General features: G+C 37.9%; 1 protein-coding gene across 2 annotated transcripts in view; it reads right to left on the reverse strand.

Annotated features, from left to right (window-relative positions):
• POU6F2 (POU class 6 homeobox 2) overlaps positions 1–21922 on the reverse strand; it is a 491272-nt gene that overhangs the window by 237974 nt on the left and 231376 nt on the right. For both annotated transcript variants that reach the window (XM_004676660.1, XM_004676659.1), the window contains exons 4-5: positions 19518–19609; positions 17111–17339 (exon numbers count right to left, since the gene is read on the reverse strand). In XM_004676660.1, coding sequence (XP_004676717.1) covers positions 17111–17339; positions 19518–19609 — 321 coding nt within the window. The remainder of the gene's footprint in view (positions 1–17110; positions 17340–19517; positions 19610–21922) is intronic.

Consider the following 21922-nt stretch of genomic DNA (forward strand, 5'->3'; position numbering starts at 1 on the left):
GAATTTCACAGGGAAATCGTACATTACACAAAAATGAAGAACAATATAATGAATATATATTTTTAAAATATTTATTTATGCATACAGAACTGCGGGACAGGCCAGAGGTGTGGGGGCAGTGAGAGGATTTACCAGAGACAGAGTGGGGAGCAGAACAGGCAGATTGATGAAGTACACTGCTAAGGAAAGCAGCGGGCGGGTCAGGAGAGGTCTGCTGCACCATGTGGGTCACCTCCAGGGCAGGGATCGAACTCATGCTGAAGTGGCTTTAGCTTTTTAGTGGGATTTAACCTGCTGTGCCACCAGAGAGGGCCCATTGTAATGAATATTTAAAAAATAAATAAATAAATAAAAAGCTATAGCACTTGGGGAAAAAAGGTTTTTTCATCTGTTTCTTCAGAGTTGATTTCCCATCCTACTAAATTTTAAAAGTCTTGTATGTTTTTCTGAAATTAAGAAAAAATTAGCACATTATTACTAGTTTTCAAGGCTAAATGTTAGCTGACTCCCAGAAAAATGCTAGAGGACAGCATCAGATAAGTTTTTAATTGGCCTGTTTCTTTCTCACTAGAAGATTCCAGTAATTCCACAAAGGATATTTGTAAGCACCTGAAAGTTACTGAAAACAGTCAGGTAAGTACATTGTCAAATCCAATTGAATACTTGAAATAGTAAGGAGTAATGCATCCATTAAGGATTTGTCATTTAGACTCGACTAACCTAGAGAAATTGGCTAAAGGAAGAGGAACAGACTTAATATGGCTAATCATTAGATTGACCTGATATGGACATACGTCCTGCATCCAGTATGTAGAAATTATGGATAAAATAAATAAAAGAGTTAAACATACAGGGAGCAGAGAATAGTCTAAAGCATAAGAAATCCAAAATAGAAAAACAACTAACTAACACTCTAGAATCCTCAGGGCAGACATGGGTACAGGTCTGGTCAACTTGAGACTGATAGTTGGTCACAAACATAGGGACAGTGCAACGAGAAATGCTAGAACCATGTCTAGCATGTCTCTTGTACAGATCCAGAACCCTGAAATGGCTGCCCCAAGAGTAAAATGGGGGAGAGACAAACCTCTTTCTCTAACTCAGGGAATTAACAGAGATGTTTGTTTCTATTAAGGGATTTGGATAAGGACAACCTTCTGTGAGCTATTTAAACTCAGATCTGAGTATTTCAGGGCATAACATCTAAATTTGTACTGTGAATGTGTGTTGCATATATCTCTACACAGAGAAATTGTGCAGTGAAATCTGCCAGGCATTTGACAGAAGTAAATGCAAAGCCTTCTATTGGTAAAATTTTTGAAACCTAAAGTTTAAAGGATTTCACATAAAAAAATAATTTTTGCTTAAGTGAGTTCAAAATAAAAACTACCATGTAAGGAAATATTTCATTATGAGGAAGCAGAAGACAGCAGTAATTGATAAGTTGCTCAAGTTTAAGCTAAAAGGCAGGCTGAAGATGATAAAATGAGCATATTAAAGTAAATGCTTATTTGATAAGAGTAAGTATCTTCATGGAAATTTTTAAGGTTAAATAATGTTAAATATAACTGCAAAGAGTTAGTAAACTGAATAATATACTGAGGAAATCACAAAAATGTGGCATAAGATTTGAAAATGCAGAAAATATGTTAAAGAGTTAAGTATAGAAAATCAAGTAGAGGATTCAGTGTACCTGTAGCAGGAATTCCAGGAAGAAACTGAGAGAAGAAATAACGACTGAAATGTCAGGAATCACAAGCCCAGAGCAAGATCAATAAAAATAAAATACACACTAAGGTTTTTTTGTTTGTTTTGTTTTGTAAAATTGGTGAATCTGAAAATTAAAGAGATAATTCTTTAATTATTTAAAAATGGCAAATTTTCTATGTAGGAATGACAACTAATCTGGCATTTCTATTATCAATAAAAATAGAAGACAGAAGAGGATTTCTGTTTTCTGAAAATAACTATTAACATAGAATTCTAAGTCAACTAAAGCATGAAAAATAAGAGCGTCTATGCTGAGCCCATGGCTTAGTTATTATACATATGGTTGCTGTGAACATATGGGAGCTTTGGCCTTTTTATATTAGTGCTTTCATATTCTGTGGGTCAATACCTAGTAGTGGTATTGCTGGACCTTTTGCTATTTACATTTTGATTTTTTTTTAAGATTTATATATTTATTCATACAGAACTGGGGTACAAGCCAGAGGTGCAGGGGTAGTGAGAGGCTTCACCAGAGAAAGAGTGGGGAGCAGAACAGGTCTATCGATGAAGTACACTGCTGAGGGGAGCAGTGGGTAAGACAGGAGAGGTCTGCCACACCATGCTTGTCACCTCAGGGGTGGGGGATCAAACTCACACTCAAGCAGCTGCGCCTAGCTTGCAGTGCACTGAGTCCTAAACCTGTTGCGCCACCAGGGAAGGCCCTCCATTTTGATTTTTAAAAGAAATCTCTACACTGTTCCAAGAGTGTAGACTGTACCAAATTATATTCAATAGTGGACGGAAGATGGAAGTTCTTTCTTTTCATCCTTGGCAACAATTCTTGTTTGCAGCCTTTCTAATGTAGGTCATTCTTACTGAGATAAGGATCTATCTCATAGCGTGTTTTGATATTCATTTCTCTTATAATAAATTCAAGTGAGCTTTTTCTTTTTTTTTGCCATGTGGTTGAAAGCCATATGAAAGTCTCTTACTGAAAAATGTCTATTTAGGTTTTTTGGGCATTATTTGATCGAGTTGTTTCTTTTACATTTATTGAATTGTACATGTTCCTTGTATGTTTTAGAAATTAACCCCTTGGAGAAGGTATGATTTGCAAATATCTTCTCCCAATCCATAGTCATAGTTTTGGTGGTGATTCCTTTTGTGGTAGAAAAATCTTTTAAGTTAGACGAAGTCCCATTTATTAATTTTTGCTTTGGTTTCTCCCTTGCCACTGGAGTTGTGTCTTCAAATACATTTTTGTGGTTGATGTCTATGATGGAGTATTACTCAGCTATTAAAAAAGATAAAATAATGCCTTGAGTGATAAAATGGATAAATCTCAAGGTTATTGGGATACATATAATTAGAAAATGAAAGACAGTTACTAGATGGTTTCACCAGTTTGTGGGACATAAATGACCAAAGACAACAAACTGCAAATCGAAACAAAGATAGTTCTTATATTATAAAAACAGCACTGGTTACCAGAGGCGATGAGTGGATGTGGTGAGGGCAGAGGTGAGAAGATGCTAGGGCATTGGCAATAGAGCCTCGGAGGCAGAGGAAAGCATATGCATGTATGGAGGTGTGAGCTGTACTTCCCAACAGTATATACTTACATAAACAGTTGTCAAATTAACAGAATTTGAGAAAATAAATTAATAAATAAAAATGACATAAAAAAGCAATAAGGTTGGATGGAGCTTTTTCAAACAAGTGAAACTCAGTTTGTCGATCAGAGATTCAGTTTGTCAATCAGAGACTGATTCTAAAAGAATCAGAAATGTTTGGATAGAAGGAATGGAATGCTCAAGACATAGTGAGTAAAGAATTTTTTAAACGTAATGAAAATTAATAGCATTTTAAGCAAAAACAATATGATGAATAGCATATGCTGGGCAGTGATAATAAAGAAACTGGGAGGGGATGATTGATAAATAATGAGTGTTACTTGGGAGAAAGGTGAAAATACAAACTTGACTCTTTAAAGCAAACACATATTCAAAACACATGGGTTAAAAAGTAGAAGAATAAAAGTAGATGTTTAACTTCTAACCTAACAGTGGACAACACCCCTCCCACAAACTTTATAAATCCATTAAAATGCAAGAAAAGAAGAAAAAGGAAGAAACAACATGCTAAAAAAAAAAAAACACACCACAAGGTAAGATCATCAAAATAAATTAAAACACAGTCACTATCTACATGTATCAACAAAAATAATTCTCAAAATGAAAATGTGGAAAGAAAAAAGCAAAGACACAAAATGTATTTAGTGTGTGCTACTATTATGTAAAATTCAATGTAACCAAAATAATATAGTAAGTTACAATTATATGTTAGAGGAAGGATAGTGGCTACTTCCAGGCAGCAGGGAATGTAGGGGGTGAGGCAGCGGAGAGGCAAAGGAGCATTTTAGCATATTCATAATGTTCGGTGTGTTTTTTTAAAGATTAATTTATTTACCCATATAGAACTGGGATACAGGCCAGAGGTGCAGGGGCTGTGAGAGGATTCACCAGAGACAGTGGGGAGCAGAAGTACACTGCTGAGGGGAGCAGCGGGCGGGTCAGGAGAGGTCTGCAGCTGCTGTGCCATGTGGGTCACCTCCGGGGCGGGGTTCAAACTCATGCTGAAGTGGCTTTAGCTTCTTTGTGCTGTGCTTTAACCCGCTGCACCACCAGGGAGGGCCCCATAATGTTCATTTTTTAAAGATAAAAGATTTTAAGCAAATGTGGCAAATGTTAACAGCAGCTAATTTTATTATATATATATATAATATTTTATATATATATTATATATATATATATATTTTACACACACACACTCTCTCTCTCTCACTCTATATTTCAAAGTACAAGAGACCTGTATATTTACAGACAGACGGGGGGAGATCATCTAGTATCCATATTTTAAAAGTAAAAAGAAACGTGAAATTAAATTTAATAATATATTGTGCTTGACTTCATGTACCCAAAATATCATTTCAACATGTTAGTTATTAAGATCAAAATTACTAAGATAATTTGCATGCATGTGGATTCTACAGTTATAGCATAGCTCAATTCACAAGGAGTCACATTTCATATGCCAGTACCAACACTGGTCTGAGTACCATTTTGGATTTTGCAGCTCTAAGTAATAAAAATGGCCCTCACGCAAGAGACGCACTTAGTGGGTATCCATCCCAGGCCAGGCATGTTTCACAGCATCATATGTTATACTTAAAATAACTGCATAAGAAACCTAAAGGAAGTGAGTCTCAGAAATCAAAGAGCTGGGCCAGCTCACAGAGTGGGCTAGTTAGGGCTGAATTGAATCTGTTCAGTGTGACAGCCCAATGCCATGATCAATGGCTGCCTATCAGCAGACATGGTCTCCCAGTCTATCTTCCATCACCATTGTTTCTAGATCAGCAGAACATCTCAAATCTTATTCTTACCAGACACTTGGGGTTTCTGCTGGGCAGATGCCCAGGGATGGTCTAAGTGCATCCCTCTCTTTTGCTCTTCTCTTATCAGAGGACTGGAAAATGGAATCTAATATTTGGTTTGATTCAGAATCCATTCAAAATGAGATACAATGCACAAAAGCAGTAACTGGTAATATAAAGGAAAAGGCATATAGACTCCAGCTCAGCAAGCTGTAGCCATCCGACATCCTTTTGTCTAAATCCATTGTTCAACTATTTGACAAACTTCTATTTCTATCCTCTCCATAAAAGTCTCCCTAGTTGGGGAAGTCATGCACCTTTTGTAGTTTCATAATAAACTGGAGGTGAGTACTAGTACAGAATCAAAGGAAATAAAATTCCAGTTGCTGCTGCTGCCGGGGTTGCCTCTGAACATGGCTTATATAATATTTCATCTGTGCTGACACCTTTCACTCTCAATTATTTGGCTGCTGTCAAAACAAATCAATCAAATTATAGCACTGTGTCTTCATGTTACCATTCCATTGTAAGTTAGCGACATTAGCTTTGAAATATATGGAAGTATAAATTTTATCTCTATTATTTATTTAATGCAACTTTCTCCCATGTGAGTTATTTTCCAAACACAACAAACTCAAATTATCTCATGTCAAATGTTGAATATATATATATATATGCTCTGCTAAGAATTTCTGAATTTCTGAAACAGTGACACTCAGGGGAACTAATATGCATCAGATTATGTTAATGGGTCTGAATATTTGTGGTAATCTCAATCTAGTGATAAGTGACCAACAGACTAAGGTTTGTTTTCTTTTTTTCTTTTTGTTTTGGCTATAAACTGGTGAGCCGCAGTCAATTAATATGATTTTGGACAAGATGTCACTAGCCCAAAAGATAAGGTTAACATGGAAAGAAAAGATTTTTCAGAGATAAATTTTATTTACACTATGTCTTCATTTTCCAAAATAATTACTAAGAAATTTAAACTACATTATCTAAATTATATTTTTTCAAGCACAGATATTCTCTTTTACAGCACCAGGGTCAAGCATAACTGCTTTCATTGCTCTGCATGACTGTACCAGGCATGACCCAGTGTTTAAAAAAGAAGAAAAGGAGGGAAAAAAAACTCCAACACTTCATTTTGATCTTTTAAGACTATAACTACATTTTAAAATAATACACTGAAATCAATCGAGTTACTTTTTAGCAAAAGAGCAAACACGGTTGAAGCTTTTATGCACAAGCTCTTAAAATAGCTTCTTTATACATGGAAACTTGGCCTGTCTTTAGGAGATAAAAGGCAACCTGACAGATACTTTTTTTTTTTTTTAATATTTATTTATTTATTTGTACAGAACTGGGGTACAGGCCAGAGATGCGGAGGGTGAGAGGATTCACCAGAGACAGAGCGGGGAGCAGAACAGGCAGATCGACAAAGCACACTGCTGAGGGGAGCAGCGGGTGGGTCAGGAGAGGTCTGCCACACCATGTGGTCACCTCCGGGGCAGGCGGGAATCGAACTCATGCGGAAGTGGCTTTAGCTTCTCAGTGCAGTGCTTTAACCCGCTGCGCCACCAGGGAGGGCCACTTTTTTTTTTTTTTTTTGAGTCCTACTTGTTGAGGGCTGAGCCACAATCCAAAGTTGGCATGGGAAAGTGCAGATTCTGTCTAGTGACAAAATCTACAACAGAGGGTCACACAAGTCCTGCTTATGTCACTGCAGCACAACCATGTGAGACGGAAGTTCTTCAGTCTCTGCCCTCCCTGCATCTTTCTCTTTCAACACCCTGAATTGTATTGCTCCTTTTCTACTTCTCTTCATTTAGAAAGTTCTGCCTTCTCAGGCTTTAGTTAGATATGTTGATTTCTACATCATGATCTCCATCATAAACCCAACTTAAGTTTTAGAATCATGTATTTCCAACTGGCTGCTGTTCTATCTCCATTGAAATCTTCCACAGGAAACTTGGTCAAACTGAACTATGATTTCTCCTTACCCTTCAACATTTAATCTACCACTTAGTCCTGGGAATCTGTTTGATAAGAATTATACACATTAGAGCAGACAGGAACTTTTTGGAGAGTAGAAGCTCCGGTTCCCTAAGTGGTGAACATAGGAGAAACGGCACTGTAGCTATTTCCGGTTTCTAACAGCTCCCAGCCCCCTGCCTCCCACCCTTCCCCTAGGTGCAGGAGTTCCTTTATCTGGTTTCCAGGGTTAAGATAAACAAATTGGTCTCATTATCTCTCATACTTGACAATGGAGTAAGAAAGAAAAGAATTTCAGATTACAGCCTTTTCCTTTGTGAGGTTCAGTCCCATTCTAGTGGCAGCCATCTTGGAAAAAAAGAGATCTGATGGCTGACTTGGAGTCTAACCCAGTTTGCACATTCTAGTGTAGACACATCGCTAGATTCCATCAAGAGCTCTGATGGATTTACAGCCTTATTATGTGCAAGCTGGGGATCACATTACTTCGCTGCCTTTTGCTTTGAAAATAAATGCTTTGGCTTTGCTTTGACATTTATGTGGCAGCTGGAAACCATTATCCTTTGACAATGCTTTATTCCATTGACAGTATCTCTTAAATACACAGTATACTAGTCATACTTCTCATTCATGTGCCTCCAGTTTAATCCATGCCCCAGTGCCTCAGTGATGCCTGCTTCAAGGATAATGTACTGCAGAACAGTTTTCCAGGTATTTTAAATAAAAACTCTGAAGCCTCAGAGACGTAGAGGTTTGAAAAATTGCCCAAGTAAGACACATCGCAACAACTTTCCATAACTTTTTGTAGTGGATTTGCTATTATTGTGTGGTGTGTCATGTGCAGCTCTTCTGAATAACGCTACAAATATAAGTTTATGCACAAGCTATTTTTAATATTTGACTTTGTGACAGCAAGCCACATACCAGAGGATGAGAAATCATTGCTTACTAAAAGCCAGTGTCCGCTCTTCTTCTGTCTGTGGCAGGTCATATTGCCCTTTCTGTGAGTGGTATTATAACTCTGCTCTTACGCTCACAACTCCCCTGCAGATGCAGCTTTCTTTGTGGGCATCACTAGAATAGCACACAAGTAAATTATAAGAAAAAAACAGTGCACATAACCACCCACTTGTTTTCTTTTTCATATAGTCCTGCCAGCATGATCAAGATAGAGAATAGTCACATTAGTCCTGCAAATCCCCTTCTGCTTCTTTATCTGCAACTTCACCATACAGTGCCCCCAACTTCCCCTGGTCACCCTTGATCTTTCGGTCCCCATAATTTTACCTTTTCTTGAATGTTACATAGATTATAATTTTATATGAGTTCATTTACTACTTTAAATAATCCCAAATTGTTCCATGTATTTATTATCAACTTTTAGTACTTATTTGAATTTGATATACTGTGAGAAGCTGTTAATGTGTGGTGTTTTAAAGGACCACACTAATAGTCTGTGCAACCTGATGGAATTATAGAGCCTCCATGTCGGAAGGAATCTTAAAGGTCACTAGAATCAAAGACTCATGAAGTGAATCTTTAAAGCAATGACCATTGAACAATGTATTATCTTATAATAGAGTTTCAATTATGTTCTCCCTTTCCTTGGGGGTATATTCACTCTCACTGGCAGCAAGCTTGACCAGCTAACTCTCTTGAGTAATAGGATGTGAGAGGAATTATGTGTGTCTCTTCTTAGTGGTAGATTTAAAGCATTGGGATTCTACCATTCTCTCCCGCCTCTTTTTTTTTTTTTTTTAAGATTTATTTACTTATGCATACACAACTGGGGTACAGGCCAGAGGTGCAGGGTGCAGTGAAAGGATTCACCAGAGACAGAGTGGGGAGCAAAACAGGCAGATTGATGAAGTACACTGCTGAGGGGAGAAGTGGGCAAGGCAGGAGAGGTCTGCCGCGCCATGTGGATCATGCTTCTGGGACTGGAGATGCAGGGATCTAACTCGCACTGAAACTGCTGCTTGCAGTACTGTATCCTAACCCGTTGCACCACCAGGGAGGGCCCTCTTTTCCCTTTTTAATGAAGGGAAAAGGGAGGCTTCTACTTCAGCCTGGATCCTAAGATGGAGATGTGCCAAATAACATCTCTGCTCCCTGTAGCCAACGTGTGTTATGAGATGAAGGAAAAATTACTCTATCCAGATGGAAATTTGTATCAGTTTGTTAGTGTTTTTAGCTTTATAGTGAAAGCTAAAAAGATGCAAAGTCCTACTATCAGGGAATTCAAGGTTTCTTTACTGAGAATCTGTGTGACTGACTTTTCTCAGCATTTAGAACTTGTCTCTGGGATATACGTCCCTTACATATTGTATGGCTTAGTTCCTCATATTGTTTGGGTCTCTGTTAAGCGGAGAGGCCGATACTGTTATGTTATATAAGATGCATTCTATCCCCATGCTAAGCACTCAGGCCTCTTCACCCACTTTGCTCTCCACACTAGCAGAGAACTGTCTCCAGTGACTCCATTTTGTTGATTGCTGTATCCCAAGTTAAAACTATGGTCAAATACACGACAATAGCTCACTATGTACTTGTTGAGCAAATGAATAAACTTAGTGAAAAAAACAAACAAAACAATCCTGTTTTCTGTTACATGAGTGTGTGATACGTTTTGCTATGAAATAATCAAAACTGTGTAATGTAACATTTCCCCTTTGACTTGTCTAGTTCCAAATCTTTGTGCAGGTTTCTTCTCTTTTTAATAATCAGCTTTTAACTTTACATTCTTCTTATATTACATGTTGCTTGGAATCCTTGGAATTACATAGACGTAGGTATGGAAATGCAAACATGTACCCATGCAAATATCTGCATAATCAGTTTTCATTAAGTATGTTCATCTTTAACCTCAGACCCCAGTATGGACACTTGACAAGCACAGGAGAGGCAAACAAGGAGCTCTACTGTACCCCTTCCTGCTCCTCCAGTCCACTTTTTTGCTACCCCAGACTCCTAATCTTCCCTTCAACAGCAATTGAACTGTTCATAGTACTCTGTAGACACTATCTCCCTCATACCTTCTCTATACTGAATATTCTGTTTACTACTCATGACATCCATCCTTGGGGCTCCCTGATGGCCTAGGGGTTTAGTCTCAGCACTATTACCACACAGAGCCTGAATTCGATCCCCAGCCAGGGAGCTAGCCCACATATGGTGCAGCAGGCCCCTCCTGTCTCTCCTACTGCTCCCCTTATTTGAGTATTTTGGCAGATTTGCCTGTCCTATTCTCTACTCTGTTTCTGGTGAATCCTCTCACTCCACACACCCCCCCAACCTCTGGCCTATCCCCCAGCTCTTCTATGCATAAATAAATATTTTTTTAAATAAATAAACAGGCTCTCCCTGTTGGTGCAAGGGGTTAGGACCTAGCTGCAGCCGCTTCCATGTGAGTTCGATTCCTGTCCTCCAGAGATGATCCACAAGGCACAGCAGCCCTCTCCTATCTCGTCCATGCTCACCTCAGCAGTGTACTTCGTAGTTCTACCTGTTCTGCTTCCTACTTTCCCTCTGATGAATCCTCTCACATCCCTGCACCCTAGTCCTGTATGCATAAATAAATAAATCTTTTAAAAATAAATAAACAAAATACACCCATCCATCCTTGAGCACTTACAAGTCAAATCACATCACCAAATAAAGATGTCTATCACAATGTTTGAATTCTATAGGTAGAGCCAGACACAACATATATTATAGATTATATGCAAATGCCCTTCTTTATAGCACCAGGGCCAAGAATCACATGCTGCTTCCCTAGATGGCTACCCATCTAGTAGGCATGGCCCAAAGAGCTTAAAAAGAAAGAACGAAAATATTCAATCATTTCTGAGATTGTAAGCCTATGTAGAAGCTGTTAAGGACAAAGGAAATAAAGGGGAAAAGGAATATGGGGTGGGGGATAGAGAGATGGAGTATACTTGATGCTTCCTGGAGAAAGGTGCTTCTGACAGAGGGAACAGTCTATGCAAAAACCCTTGGGTAAGATATGTTTAAGGAACATCAAGGATGTCAGAGTTCTCTTAGACCAAAGCTGACTGAATTGCAATAGAGGATGGGGAGGCAAGAAAAAAACAAAAAGGCCAAACTTAAGATATATGGTTTGATGAAGCTTTCCCATGTGGAGCTGACTGAAAGCAAAAGACCAGAAGCATCCCCAGTTTCTGAGACAACTGGATTCCCAAAGAAACTATAAATATTTAGTTGTAGGGGAACTAGGAATACAAAAGCATGCTTCTACATGCCTCCCATGGCACTTCTCTTTAGATGTGGCCAAGAAAGGTAACAGATATAGAAGAATATCTCAGGGATACAGTTGAGGAATAAAGAGACCAGTGGCCAACAGGCTTCCCTTGAGACGTCCAATGAGGAACCTCTTTCTATAAACAGAGAAGGGGACTTTTACCTGCCTCCTGGGATGTCAGAACATAGATAACCCATTGTGAAACATTCTACAATACGACCTTGAAATGAAATGATATACACAACAGCATAGATGAATCGCAAAAACATATGTTGAGTAAGAAAAGCCAGACATGAAGGAATATATAGAGCCAGAATCCATCTATATGAAATTCTAGCACAAACCAAACTAATCTATAGTGACAGAAAGTAGATCCAGGGTTGCTGATTGTAAGGTGTGAACTGATGATAAAGGGACATAGGGAATCTTGGGGATACAAAATGTTTTGTGCATTGTTTGTGCATAGGTTACAGGGGTGGATACAATTATCATAATTTGTTGAGCTGAACACTTTTTAAAAACATGCATTTTATTGCATGTGATACCTCAATTATAACAACAAAAACATGCAAAAAAGAAATATAATGTAACTTACACATGAAATTTCTAACCTCCAATCTATTCCTACATAATTTATTCAGCAACAGACTTCAATGTGGAGAACACTAAGGGCAGGAAAACCATATTTAGCCTTGATTTTTCAACTTGCCTTAAAGCTAATTGCTTTTCCATGTTCAGGTAAAGTAGCACTCTCTAATGTATTTTTAGTCATTAATTTAAATGTTATGTTTGACTTAACTGGAATGTTCACACTTTGATATAAATCTTCTACGTAGCACATTCATATTCCCCTTTTCTGTTGTCCAAAGTGATTAGTAGGTCTTCCCCAGCTTGGGTGATGAGAACAAGTCACTAACCTGAATTATCTGCCATTACTGCTTTGCTGCTTGTGCTAAAACTGAATTTAGCTACATTTTCTAAATCTCCAAAAAGCAAAAATCCAACATATTTACAATAGTTCCATAATGGGGATTTTATTATGCCATATCAAATAATAATCTAGTTTCCACACTAGGACCATTGCCAGTTACAATTTTAGTGCAGCTATCTATATTCCAAAATAAGTAGAATGGGAGATACTGACCCGGGGGGGGGGTCCATGCATTGGAAAAATACATGTTTTCTCCTCTGAGGAAACAAACTGGAGCATAAATGAACCAAAATTATGGGTTAGCCAAGAGTCAACCAGCACACTAGATAAGAGACATAGGAGGGAGCAGGAGGGCCCAGCTCGTGTTCACCCTGGAAGTGAGGATTGAAGCTGGTTGCTCAGAGGGGAGATTGACAGTATCTGCGGCCTGGTGGATCACTGGATTCTCATTCCACAGTCCCTGGGTCTGGCTTGCGGATCATACACAGGGTTCTGTAAAGTTTCTAATTCCTTATCCCTCCTGCCTGTTTCCCTATGCCCTATCACTGATAAGATGGGAGTCCATCTCTTTCTTGTAAGGAATAATCTGAGGATAAAGGGGAAACATTTCCAGCTCATTCAGATGAGTTTTCATGAGGACAAGATGGAAACTTTCAGTAATAAAATGAATTTGCTCGATAAAATCTCAGGGTAAAGGTTCCAATTGTGCCCCAATTATGCAAGAGATCACCTCTTGGTCTAAAGATGACACTCCTAGTAGGAGCAAAAATGTTCTTATATAAGTTACTCCTTTCAGTCATTACCCTCATTTAGTGACCTGGGCCTGAGGTGGCGAAGCAAATGAGGAAAAGTAATGAAGTCAATTATTACTAACATTGCTCTCCCTCATCCTAGGCGTCTCAGAATCTGGAAGGGGAGGTTAGGGGAGACCGCCAAGTGAATTCTGAAAATGCTCCTGCAGCCAGCCTTTCTTCAACTTTAATGTGTATAAAAATTACCAAAGAATCTTAAAAATAAAAATTCATTGAGAACTGGGTAAATCCTAAGAGTCTGCATTTCTAGCAAGCTCCCATAACATGTCCCTGATCTAGAGACCAAGTTTAAAGGAGGAGATTTTGATAGGATATCAAGAGAGAAAAGTCACCCTCAGTGGAACATCCTGCCATTAGTGCTCATTAAAATATAGGCTTGAATCCTGGCCTCTGAGGCTCTGAGAGCAATTTCATGTCATTTGATAGGGAGCATAAATGAACCATCTCTCAGTCCCTTTAGTAAAGGGAAAAATACCTGAAAATTTATCCCCTAAATCCAAACCATTAAGATGCTGATATCAATAATTTTTTATGAACACATTTGTAATTTCTGAGCTACAAGAATAGACAGGTTATAGAGCTTGGCAGAAAGGCTGGAGAATGTCAAGGCTAATTCCAGCTGGAAAAACTGCTTCTTTAGTAAAACTTTAACAATTCACAAAGAGAGAAGGGGGGCCCTGTACAATTACTGTATCATATTCGACTAGGGCAGTCTTCAGACTAGGGTTTCAAAGAAGTTAAATTCCTCTCCCTCACACCAGTCAAATCTATTTTTTTTTTTAAAGTGGTGATGTGGGGTGTTGATGAGAGATTTAAAAAATTTCTTAGAGGACTTGGGCTCAGGTTTTGGTGCTTATTGCTTAGGGATGGGCTATGGGAAGGGGCAAAGCATCTACTCTATTGATGAAACAAGTGAGGTATAGCTCATATACAAGATCACTAACCCTGAGAGAAGACCAGACTGGAAGTCACCCAGGACTGGCTCATTTTCAAAGCTGATCAGGACTTCTGCAGATGATTTTCTGGATTCCTAGTTTTACACCCACCAGCCCCTTCTCATATCACTACCTTCTGTGGGAATCACCTGGGAAGCTGCTGAAGCCACAGTCAAAACCTAGTGATTGTTGAGGCTCACATTACGTCACTGCAGGCAGCAAGATCATTCTTTGGCCTGCTTTGACTGACAAAGTGTCTGACTGACATTTTCTTTCCGGTAGAGGATGTAGTTCCTGGGCATCATGGAGATAGGAAGTATTTTTCTGATTACAACCTTCTTGCCAGGTTACCAATTCCTTCAGTTTTCCTGAAGTTATTCTAAAAGTGGAACTCCTATGTCTTGGGAAAACTTGCATCTCCAACACCAGGATGGTTGGTCACTTTGTAGACTAGTGAGGTCTTGGAGGTGAAGACATCTTGTCAAAAGACGTGAAAGGAACAAAAAAGCCCAAAGAAACTGGAAACTGAACTCTTCTCAAAATTAACAGTGATTTAGGAATTGGGATTCATCCATAAGGACATTAAAGATAGAGTTGGCTGGGGCAGGGACAGGAGTATTAAGACTAATTAGGAAGAGTTAGTTTTGGTAGCTGACTGACTTGCAATTGGAAGTTCTTATTTTAATTTTATTTAATTTTTTAAAAGAGATTCACTGTTTTTATTTTATTATTTATGTGTACAAGAACTAAGGTGTAGGCCAGAAGTGTGAGGTGTGAGGGGATTAACCAGATACAGTGAGGAGTAGAACAAGCAGATCCACTGAAATACACTACTGAGGGGAGCAATGGTGTAACAGGAGAGATCTACTGTGCCATGTGGGTCACCTCCCTGGCAGGAGATCTATCGAACTCCTGCTGCAGTAGCTGCCATAGTTTGATAACACTGAGACTTTAACTCCTGTAACACCAGTGAGGCTGGGTATTTTGTTTTAATGATTTCACCACCACTCCTCCAGAGTCATTAAAATGTCAAAGATGGAGACAAAAGAGGAAATGTTTCCTTGTGATTGTATAGTAGACAAGAATTTGACTACTCCAATACACTTCTGAAAATGAGACTAAGAGAATTGTGTGAGGGGCACTGAGGGTTAAAAATAGTTAGTGGGAGCCCTCCGGTGGCACAACGGGTTAAAGCACAGCACTGGGAAGCTCGTCATAGCCACTTCAGCACAGGTTCATAGCCACTTCAGCACAGGTTCGATTCTGGCTAGGGAGGTGACTCACATGGTGCAGGAGACTTCTGTCTCACCTGCTGCTCCCTTCAGCAGTGCACTTCATCAGTCTGCCTGTTGTGGTCCCCACTCTGTCTCTGGTGAATCTTCTCACTGACCCTGTACCCCAATTCTGTATGCATAAATAAATAAATCTTTAAGAAAAAAAATAATTAGTGGTCTTATTACACTTACTGAATGAGTACACAAATCTTCAGATTCATTGTCTAAAATCAAAGGTACCAAAAAGGACCATTCAAACTACGAACTGCCATTAAATTTACTATAATAAAAGAGAAAGAGAAAAATCTTGATGGAAATCCACATTATACCAGTCACCAATTTTAAGCCTTTAAAATAGCCAGGAGTACAGAACCATCATACAAATATCACAAGCCTGTTTTTGGACTCTTAACTTTGGTGTCCATCATACCCAAGCAGTATTAATTCATGATCTTGGAGCTCTGTGAGCTTATGTTTATTTATAAAATTCAATATCATAAGTGCAAATGTTCCAAATGGAAGGTTGCATTTGATAATGCCCATTTCTTCATTAAGATTTCATCATCTACCTACATTAAAAAGCTTCTCCCTACACTTTGGTGCTTTTGCTTTCACCTTGCTTATTCCTGTCTTATTTGCTTAATCTTGAGATTCTAGCTTTCCAGGAACTATCAAATTGAAACAAGCAAAGCTTATGTGTTAGTGTGTCCTGGGCATGTATGATTTATGAACGGCAGGTGTCTTGGCACAATTTAATGGTATACGGGAGACTTTGTTTTAAACATCAAAGTGAAAGTCAAGAAGTGGTAACAATGAGTTGGGCACATAGGGTGTAAATAAGTTTGGGTCAAGAGTTAATCAGCTCTTACTTAGTCTATTTCTTAATCTTTAGACTCACACTTTGACCAATTTAGGTAATAAGGAGCCATGACATTTGATGAAATAAAAAAGTACTTTAAATTGTTATTCTGATAACACTCCTAATCAAATTCTCAATATACCAAAAAAAAAAAATTGTTAACATTTTATCATTGGAGAAAATGAACATAATTGATCAATCCAACCAAAATAAAGTTGCTTTCTTTTCATTAGCCATCCTAATCACATTCAGGCTATTTTTCACCATTCTTCCTCTAACAGTCTTTTTTGTAAATCAGTGTTACTAAATCTTTTTTAAAAAAGTAAAAACCCTAGTACTAGCAAGAGAATAACTTTAAGTAAAATTAGAGTCCAATTCTTACCATGTGTTAATGTAATTTAAAAGCTCAAGTACAGGTCTATTTTTCTCATTGCAAAATATGACAATATAATGATAACTAACATATACTTAGTAAGCAAAATAATAATTACCCCAAATGATACAATGTATTTGAGATATTCCAACCACTTCACACACAGACCAATAATGTCTAACCTTTTTTTTTTCTCGCAGCTGGTTAAATTGAAGAACTCAAATAACTGCACCATAATTTTACATCTAAAATGTAATGATGTGTCTTCCTACACTTACTTATAAAGGTTTCCAGAGACCTGAAAGATTTCAAAATAAGTTAGAAAATGAGGATTGATAAAGTCTATGGTTTGAGCCAGTTCAGGATTCAAGGAAATCTTGAAACTTTGCCCTCGACATAAACTTCCCATGTCCTTCATGGTGGAGCCAACTCTAAGCCATATGAAATGCTCAATACACTTATCATTTCAGAGAACACTGGCCAGTGGGTAGTGTCCTAGGGGGCATAAGGACATGATGGGTTACCTTGGAGATTTTGCAATGGCAGAGTCATAATGCCTCCAGCTGCAGCTGCTGCTACCAGCCCTTGGATGTTGGTGAGATTCGCGGTAGGCAGTGTGAGGACCAGTCCTTGCTGTCCTCCTAGCTGTCCGGCCATGTTGAAGGGGATGAGGATGGGCTGGTTGAGGGCTGGCGTGCCTCCCGGCATCACACCAGCTACAGCAGAGGCTAACTGCTGTGCCGTCAGAAGAGGCTGCAAGGAACAGATCAGATGATCTTAGCTTACTTTCCAGTAGAATCAAGACATGGGATTTTCAAATATTTTTTTTCTTCCACTTAAGCAGGATCAGAATGTTCTTGACCAAGCAGTAAAGACATATACTCTATTCCAGAAAAAAAAGAGATTGGTAGAAAAAAGAAATTGAAATGGCATGCTTTCTTTTCTTTTCTTTTTTTTTAAATTTCATTTGGTTCAGACTTCCTCTGAGGAGCTCAAATATCTTCAGAAGTAATATCCTACACTTAAATGTTATTCTTCTAGTGCATTTTCATTTGATCCTACCCTTTCTTAGATATTTGAAAAACTCTGATATTTTATGGTATTGTTTCAGAAAACTTCATTGGGATCAGTAGAATTTTAATGGTTCAATAATAATGAAATATTCTTTTCATGTGTTAAATTAGCAAACAATAATGAAAAAACATCAAAACTGGTATGTCTGTAGTGATACTATTATTTGGATTCACAACTTGAACATTGAAATACACATTTTGGGAAACAATTTGGAAATCCACATCAAAAGATATAACATTTTTATCCTTTTGACTTACAATATATTTCTGGTATATGAATTGAAGATATTTAAAAAGAAAAAGTAAATGAATAAAAGTAGTATAATGTACCAAGCTACTTTTCAAAAGCCAAGAACTGTTCCATTATTAAGCTTGATTAGCTGTAACACAGCCTTTACAACAGATAATTGAGTGTTCTTTAGAAAAATGGAATATGTTTATGTTATGAGAATTTATAAACTGCCTATTATCAACCCTCCAGGCCTGTTCTTGGACTCTCTGAAGAAGATTTGGATTCCTTGCAGCCTGGTTTTAGAGCCACTGCTCTAGACGCCATGGGTCTGACTTTACTGCCTTTGCACAAAGCGAATATGCCTTTCTTTTCAGAAAAGTTATTCCCAAGCACAAAGAAAACATATTTTTTTTAGGGATAAGTACAGAAGTATAAGCCAATCCTCAAATTACTATGTACTGGCATGACAAGGGAAAGGCAAATGGAAAATCCTCAGACTCTATATATATAGACTACAGATTTGGGCTATTTAATTTAATTTTGGGGTTTAAAGGGACAGGTTTTGCAGTAGGTACTCAGTGATTTGTCACAGCGCCTACCACTTCTCATTGTCTGGGTGTGTCCTTCTGTTCATCTATCCTGAAGGTATTAAATCACAAATAGCACGTGTGCACACACACACACACACAAACACAAATTTGAAATCAGAAAGAAGCCAATTTTCTTTCAAGATTACCAGAAAAACTCTATAGACTTTCATGAGGAAGCAGACATCTCCCTGGCTTTCTGTCCTGGAGGTGAGTGGCATCTGATGTTGGGACTTAGGGGTCTGAGGTCATAGAGACCCCTTGGTGCTAGATGAAACAAAAACGTCAAGGTGAACCCAAGATCTAAACTTGGGTTTCACAGCTTTGAACTGGAGAACCATCAAAGTGCTGAGAATGACTCATTTCTAGGAACAACGACAGCTAAAGAGACACTTGAACATCAGCTTCCTTTTCCACAGAAGCAAAAGGACAGAGGTTAAAAAAAAAAAAAAAAGATAAAAGAAAAAAAAATCCAACCTTTTATAATTGTGTTCTACATCTCCATATAACCATACCAGGCTGCAAAAACAAATATAGGACTTTAAAAAATAATGAATGCATTTCTTTATTAATGCAGGAGCTGTATGTGATGTACAGTATTGTCAAACCCAATAAGCTGAACTTGCATTAAAATTGCATTAACTTTTTTATATTAAATCACATCTTGTATTTCAAAAATGGCTATAGTAAGGTTGAAATAACTTAATTTTCTTCACACTCCAGTCATTAAAGTTTTACTTCGTAGAAAACTGCATAGTAACCAACAGCACAATTGTAGTAGTTTTAAGAAAAAAAAAAGTTTCCAAATGATTAAAACCAATATTACCTTTAAAAAAGAAGAGAGTTCTGCAAACACATTTTTTTCTTGGTGGTACTTAATAAATAATGCAATGATACTGCTTCCCATACACAAATTTATCATCCTGTTGGCTCTGTTGGAGTTAATTAGATTTAACTCATCATTTTTCGTGTGGCTATTTATCTGGTTAAACTACCCTAAATGCAACCTACTGGAAAGCAGGTGACCTGTGATACTGACCTGTGGCCCGACTGGGAACGGGGGGTGGGTCTGATTGGCCTGATGTTGGTCAGGGGTGCCTGGGTCTGATAATGCTGAATTTCCTCTGGCCCCTGGAATTCAAAAGAGAGGTGGTCTCTTAATGTAAGTGTCAGTCTAGAAAGTATACATGATCCCATTTTCCGGCGATGTCATATAACATTAAGGCACAGCTGAAATGCCAGAGTAGTTTATCAATAACTCCAGTGTTCAAATCACTTGTCAACTGCATAAATTATGCTAACAGACATTCAGGATGGCTAAAGTCATTCTGGGAGATAGAAGCTATGACAGCAGGGAAAGTGACACCATCATCCGTCCCACTAATAGGCTTGCATTATACATCAGTTTGCACAGGGCGCATCGTAGGTGTGGGAAACAGCATCCTTTATGCATAGGTGGTAACAGCCAATCTAATTTTCCAGAGCCAGGAAAGCATATCAGAAATGACCAAGTACATCTATATTATCCCTTAATGTGGTTTCATCCCTATAAGCCTTTCACTTCAGACTTAAAAGTGAGTTTTTCTTAAAAACAAAGCCTTTTTAATGTCACCTTATGTGATGACCTAAAAAAAAAACATGGACCTCCTTAAGCAAATTTTCTGGGCACTAACTGAAGCAAAGGAACCCCCCAGTAATACCGGGGACCTACCTCCACTATGTTAAGGACACAACTTAACTTCTGTCACTGGAATGTTGGATGCAGTAGGATGGAAAATGGAATGTCACCAAACAACAAATGTTTCAAACCTTCTTAAACATTATAGTTTCTGTATATGTGTGCAATGCACTTTCTTTTAGGACAAATCGTAGCAAGTAAGATAGTGATAATAACATTAAACATGAATAATTAAACAAACAATGTTAGCAGTGATTTTGGTCATGTCTGAGATCATGCTTAAAACGTGAATAATTAAACAACGTTAGCAGCAATATTTGAAGGTTTCTAGTTGTAACATTTATCTTCTTGGTGGTTAAAATTCAATTCCAAACTATCCTTAACAAGATCCTCCTTCCTGATGTTTGTCCTATGAATAGCAAGTGGAAGACAATTCAAATCCTCTTTACTGGCAGGCTGTGGACGACCAAGGGAAAAAGATATGATTCTGTCACACTTATAAATTTTAAAGAAGGTATTATTGGCTCATTTAAAACAAATTCTTCTATATATTCTCCAAAGGGACAGACTTATAAATAATGGAAATGTGGAAAAAATACTTCAGCACATTAAGCTACAAATAAAATTGACTGCTACATATTATTCAATTGACTTCTATCTCCACAGCGATGTGTCAATCATAACAGGATTTTATAATAGGATTAAGCAATAAATGTGCAAAACCATTATGCAGAAATCTCAAAATCTGATTAATTTGTAATATTTTTTGGTGCAGAAAGTCAGGAATGGACATTGCTTGGGGAATACTTACAAGCACTCTATTGAAATTTCTAAATTGATTTGGAACAAACTAATAAAAACACAGACTTGCTGACATTTTATAAAGTGAATTCTGTCAAAATATGTTTGGCATTTTAATGATCTCTGTCACTTAATAACAAGGGTAAGATGACCCATCAGAAGATGCCAACAATTTCCCCATAATGTGCAGGAGACTGTTCTAAATTTTTTATAGGGGGTTTACTTACTATGATCAAGTAGCAGGACCCTCTAAGCTAGAGTACATGATGTAGTAGAAATCTCACAACTGCTGTTCTCATACACCCAAGTCTTTGTCTTAAAATTCTCAATAAAGCTTGGTGTACATTCATAGAGCTAACTAGATTCCAGATGATGCTTTTGGTTCAACATTCAGACTAGCTAAATTTGCAAATGGTTACAAATCCACTTGACTTTTGAGTTTTTGCGATGGTTTAAATTTTTTGGTATTTTCCCATATTAATCAGGAATGGAATTTTACAGCAGGCTCTGAAAAAAAGTTTTACAATGCACAGAATAAAAGAAAAAAAAAAACACTTTTACACAATAAAAGAATACATATGTCCTTTGAATATTTCCATGCCCTGCCAGCCATTCTGGATCCTACTTCTTCATGTAGCCCAGGCTAATTTTTGCATTCTATCCCTAATGACACACCAGTGTAATGGTTAGGATGATCCCAAGTGGTCACAGTGTCAACAAATTGGTGTTTGTTACCTGTAACTCTACACATATTGCATTTGCTTACATTTTATTCTCTGGTGCTTGACACCCTCCCCAGCACACAGCAGTGCGTTTTGAAGCTGGTTATTCAGCTTCAGAGCAGTACAGGGCAATTCCACACAATTTCACGTGGAAAATGAAGTCTTTCACAGACTCTAGAGGAGATTATGTATGCTTTCCTGCCTGGATCAAAAAGTAATGTTTCTTCTTAATGCCCATCTCCA

This window comes from Condylura cristata, unplaced genomic scaffold (genome assembly GCF_000260355.1).
Source record: "Condylura cristata isolate star-nosed mole 26May11 unplaced genomic scaffold, ConCri1.0 scaffold00005, whole genome shotgun sequence".
In the NCBI taxonomy this organism is placed as follows: domain Eukaryota; kingdom Metazoa; phylum Chordata; class Mammalia; order Eulipotyphla; family Talpidae; genus Condylura; species Condylura cristata.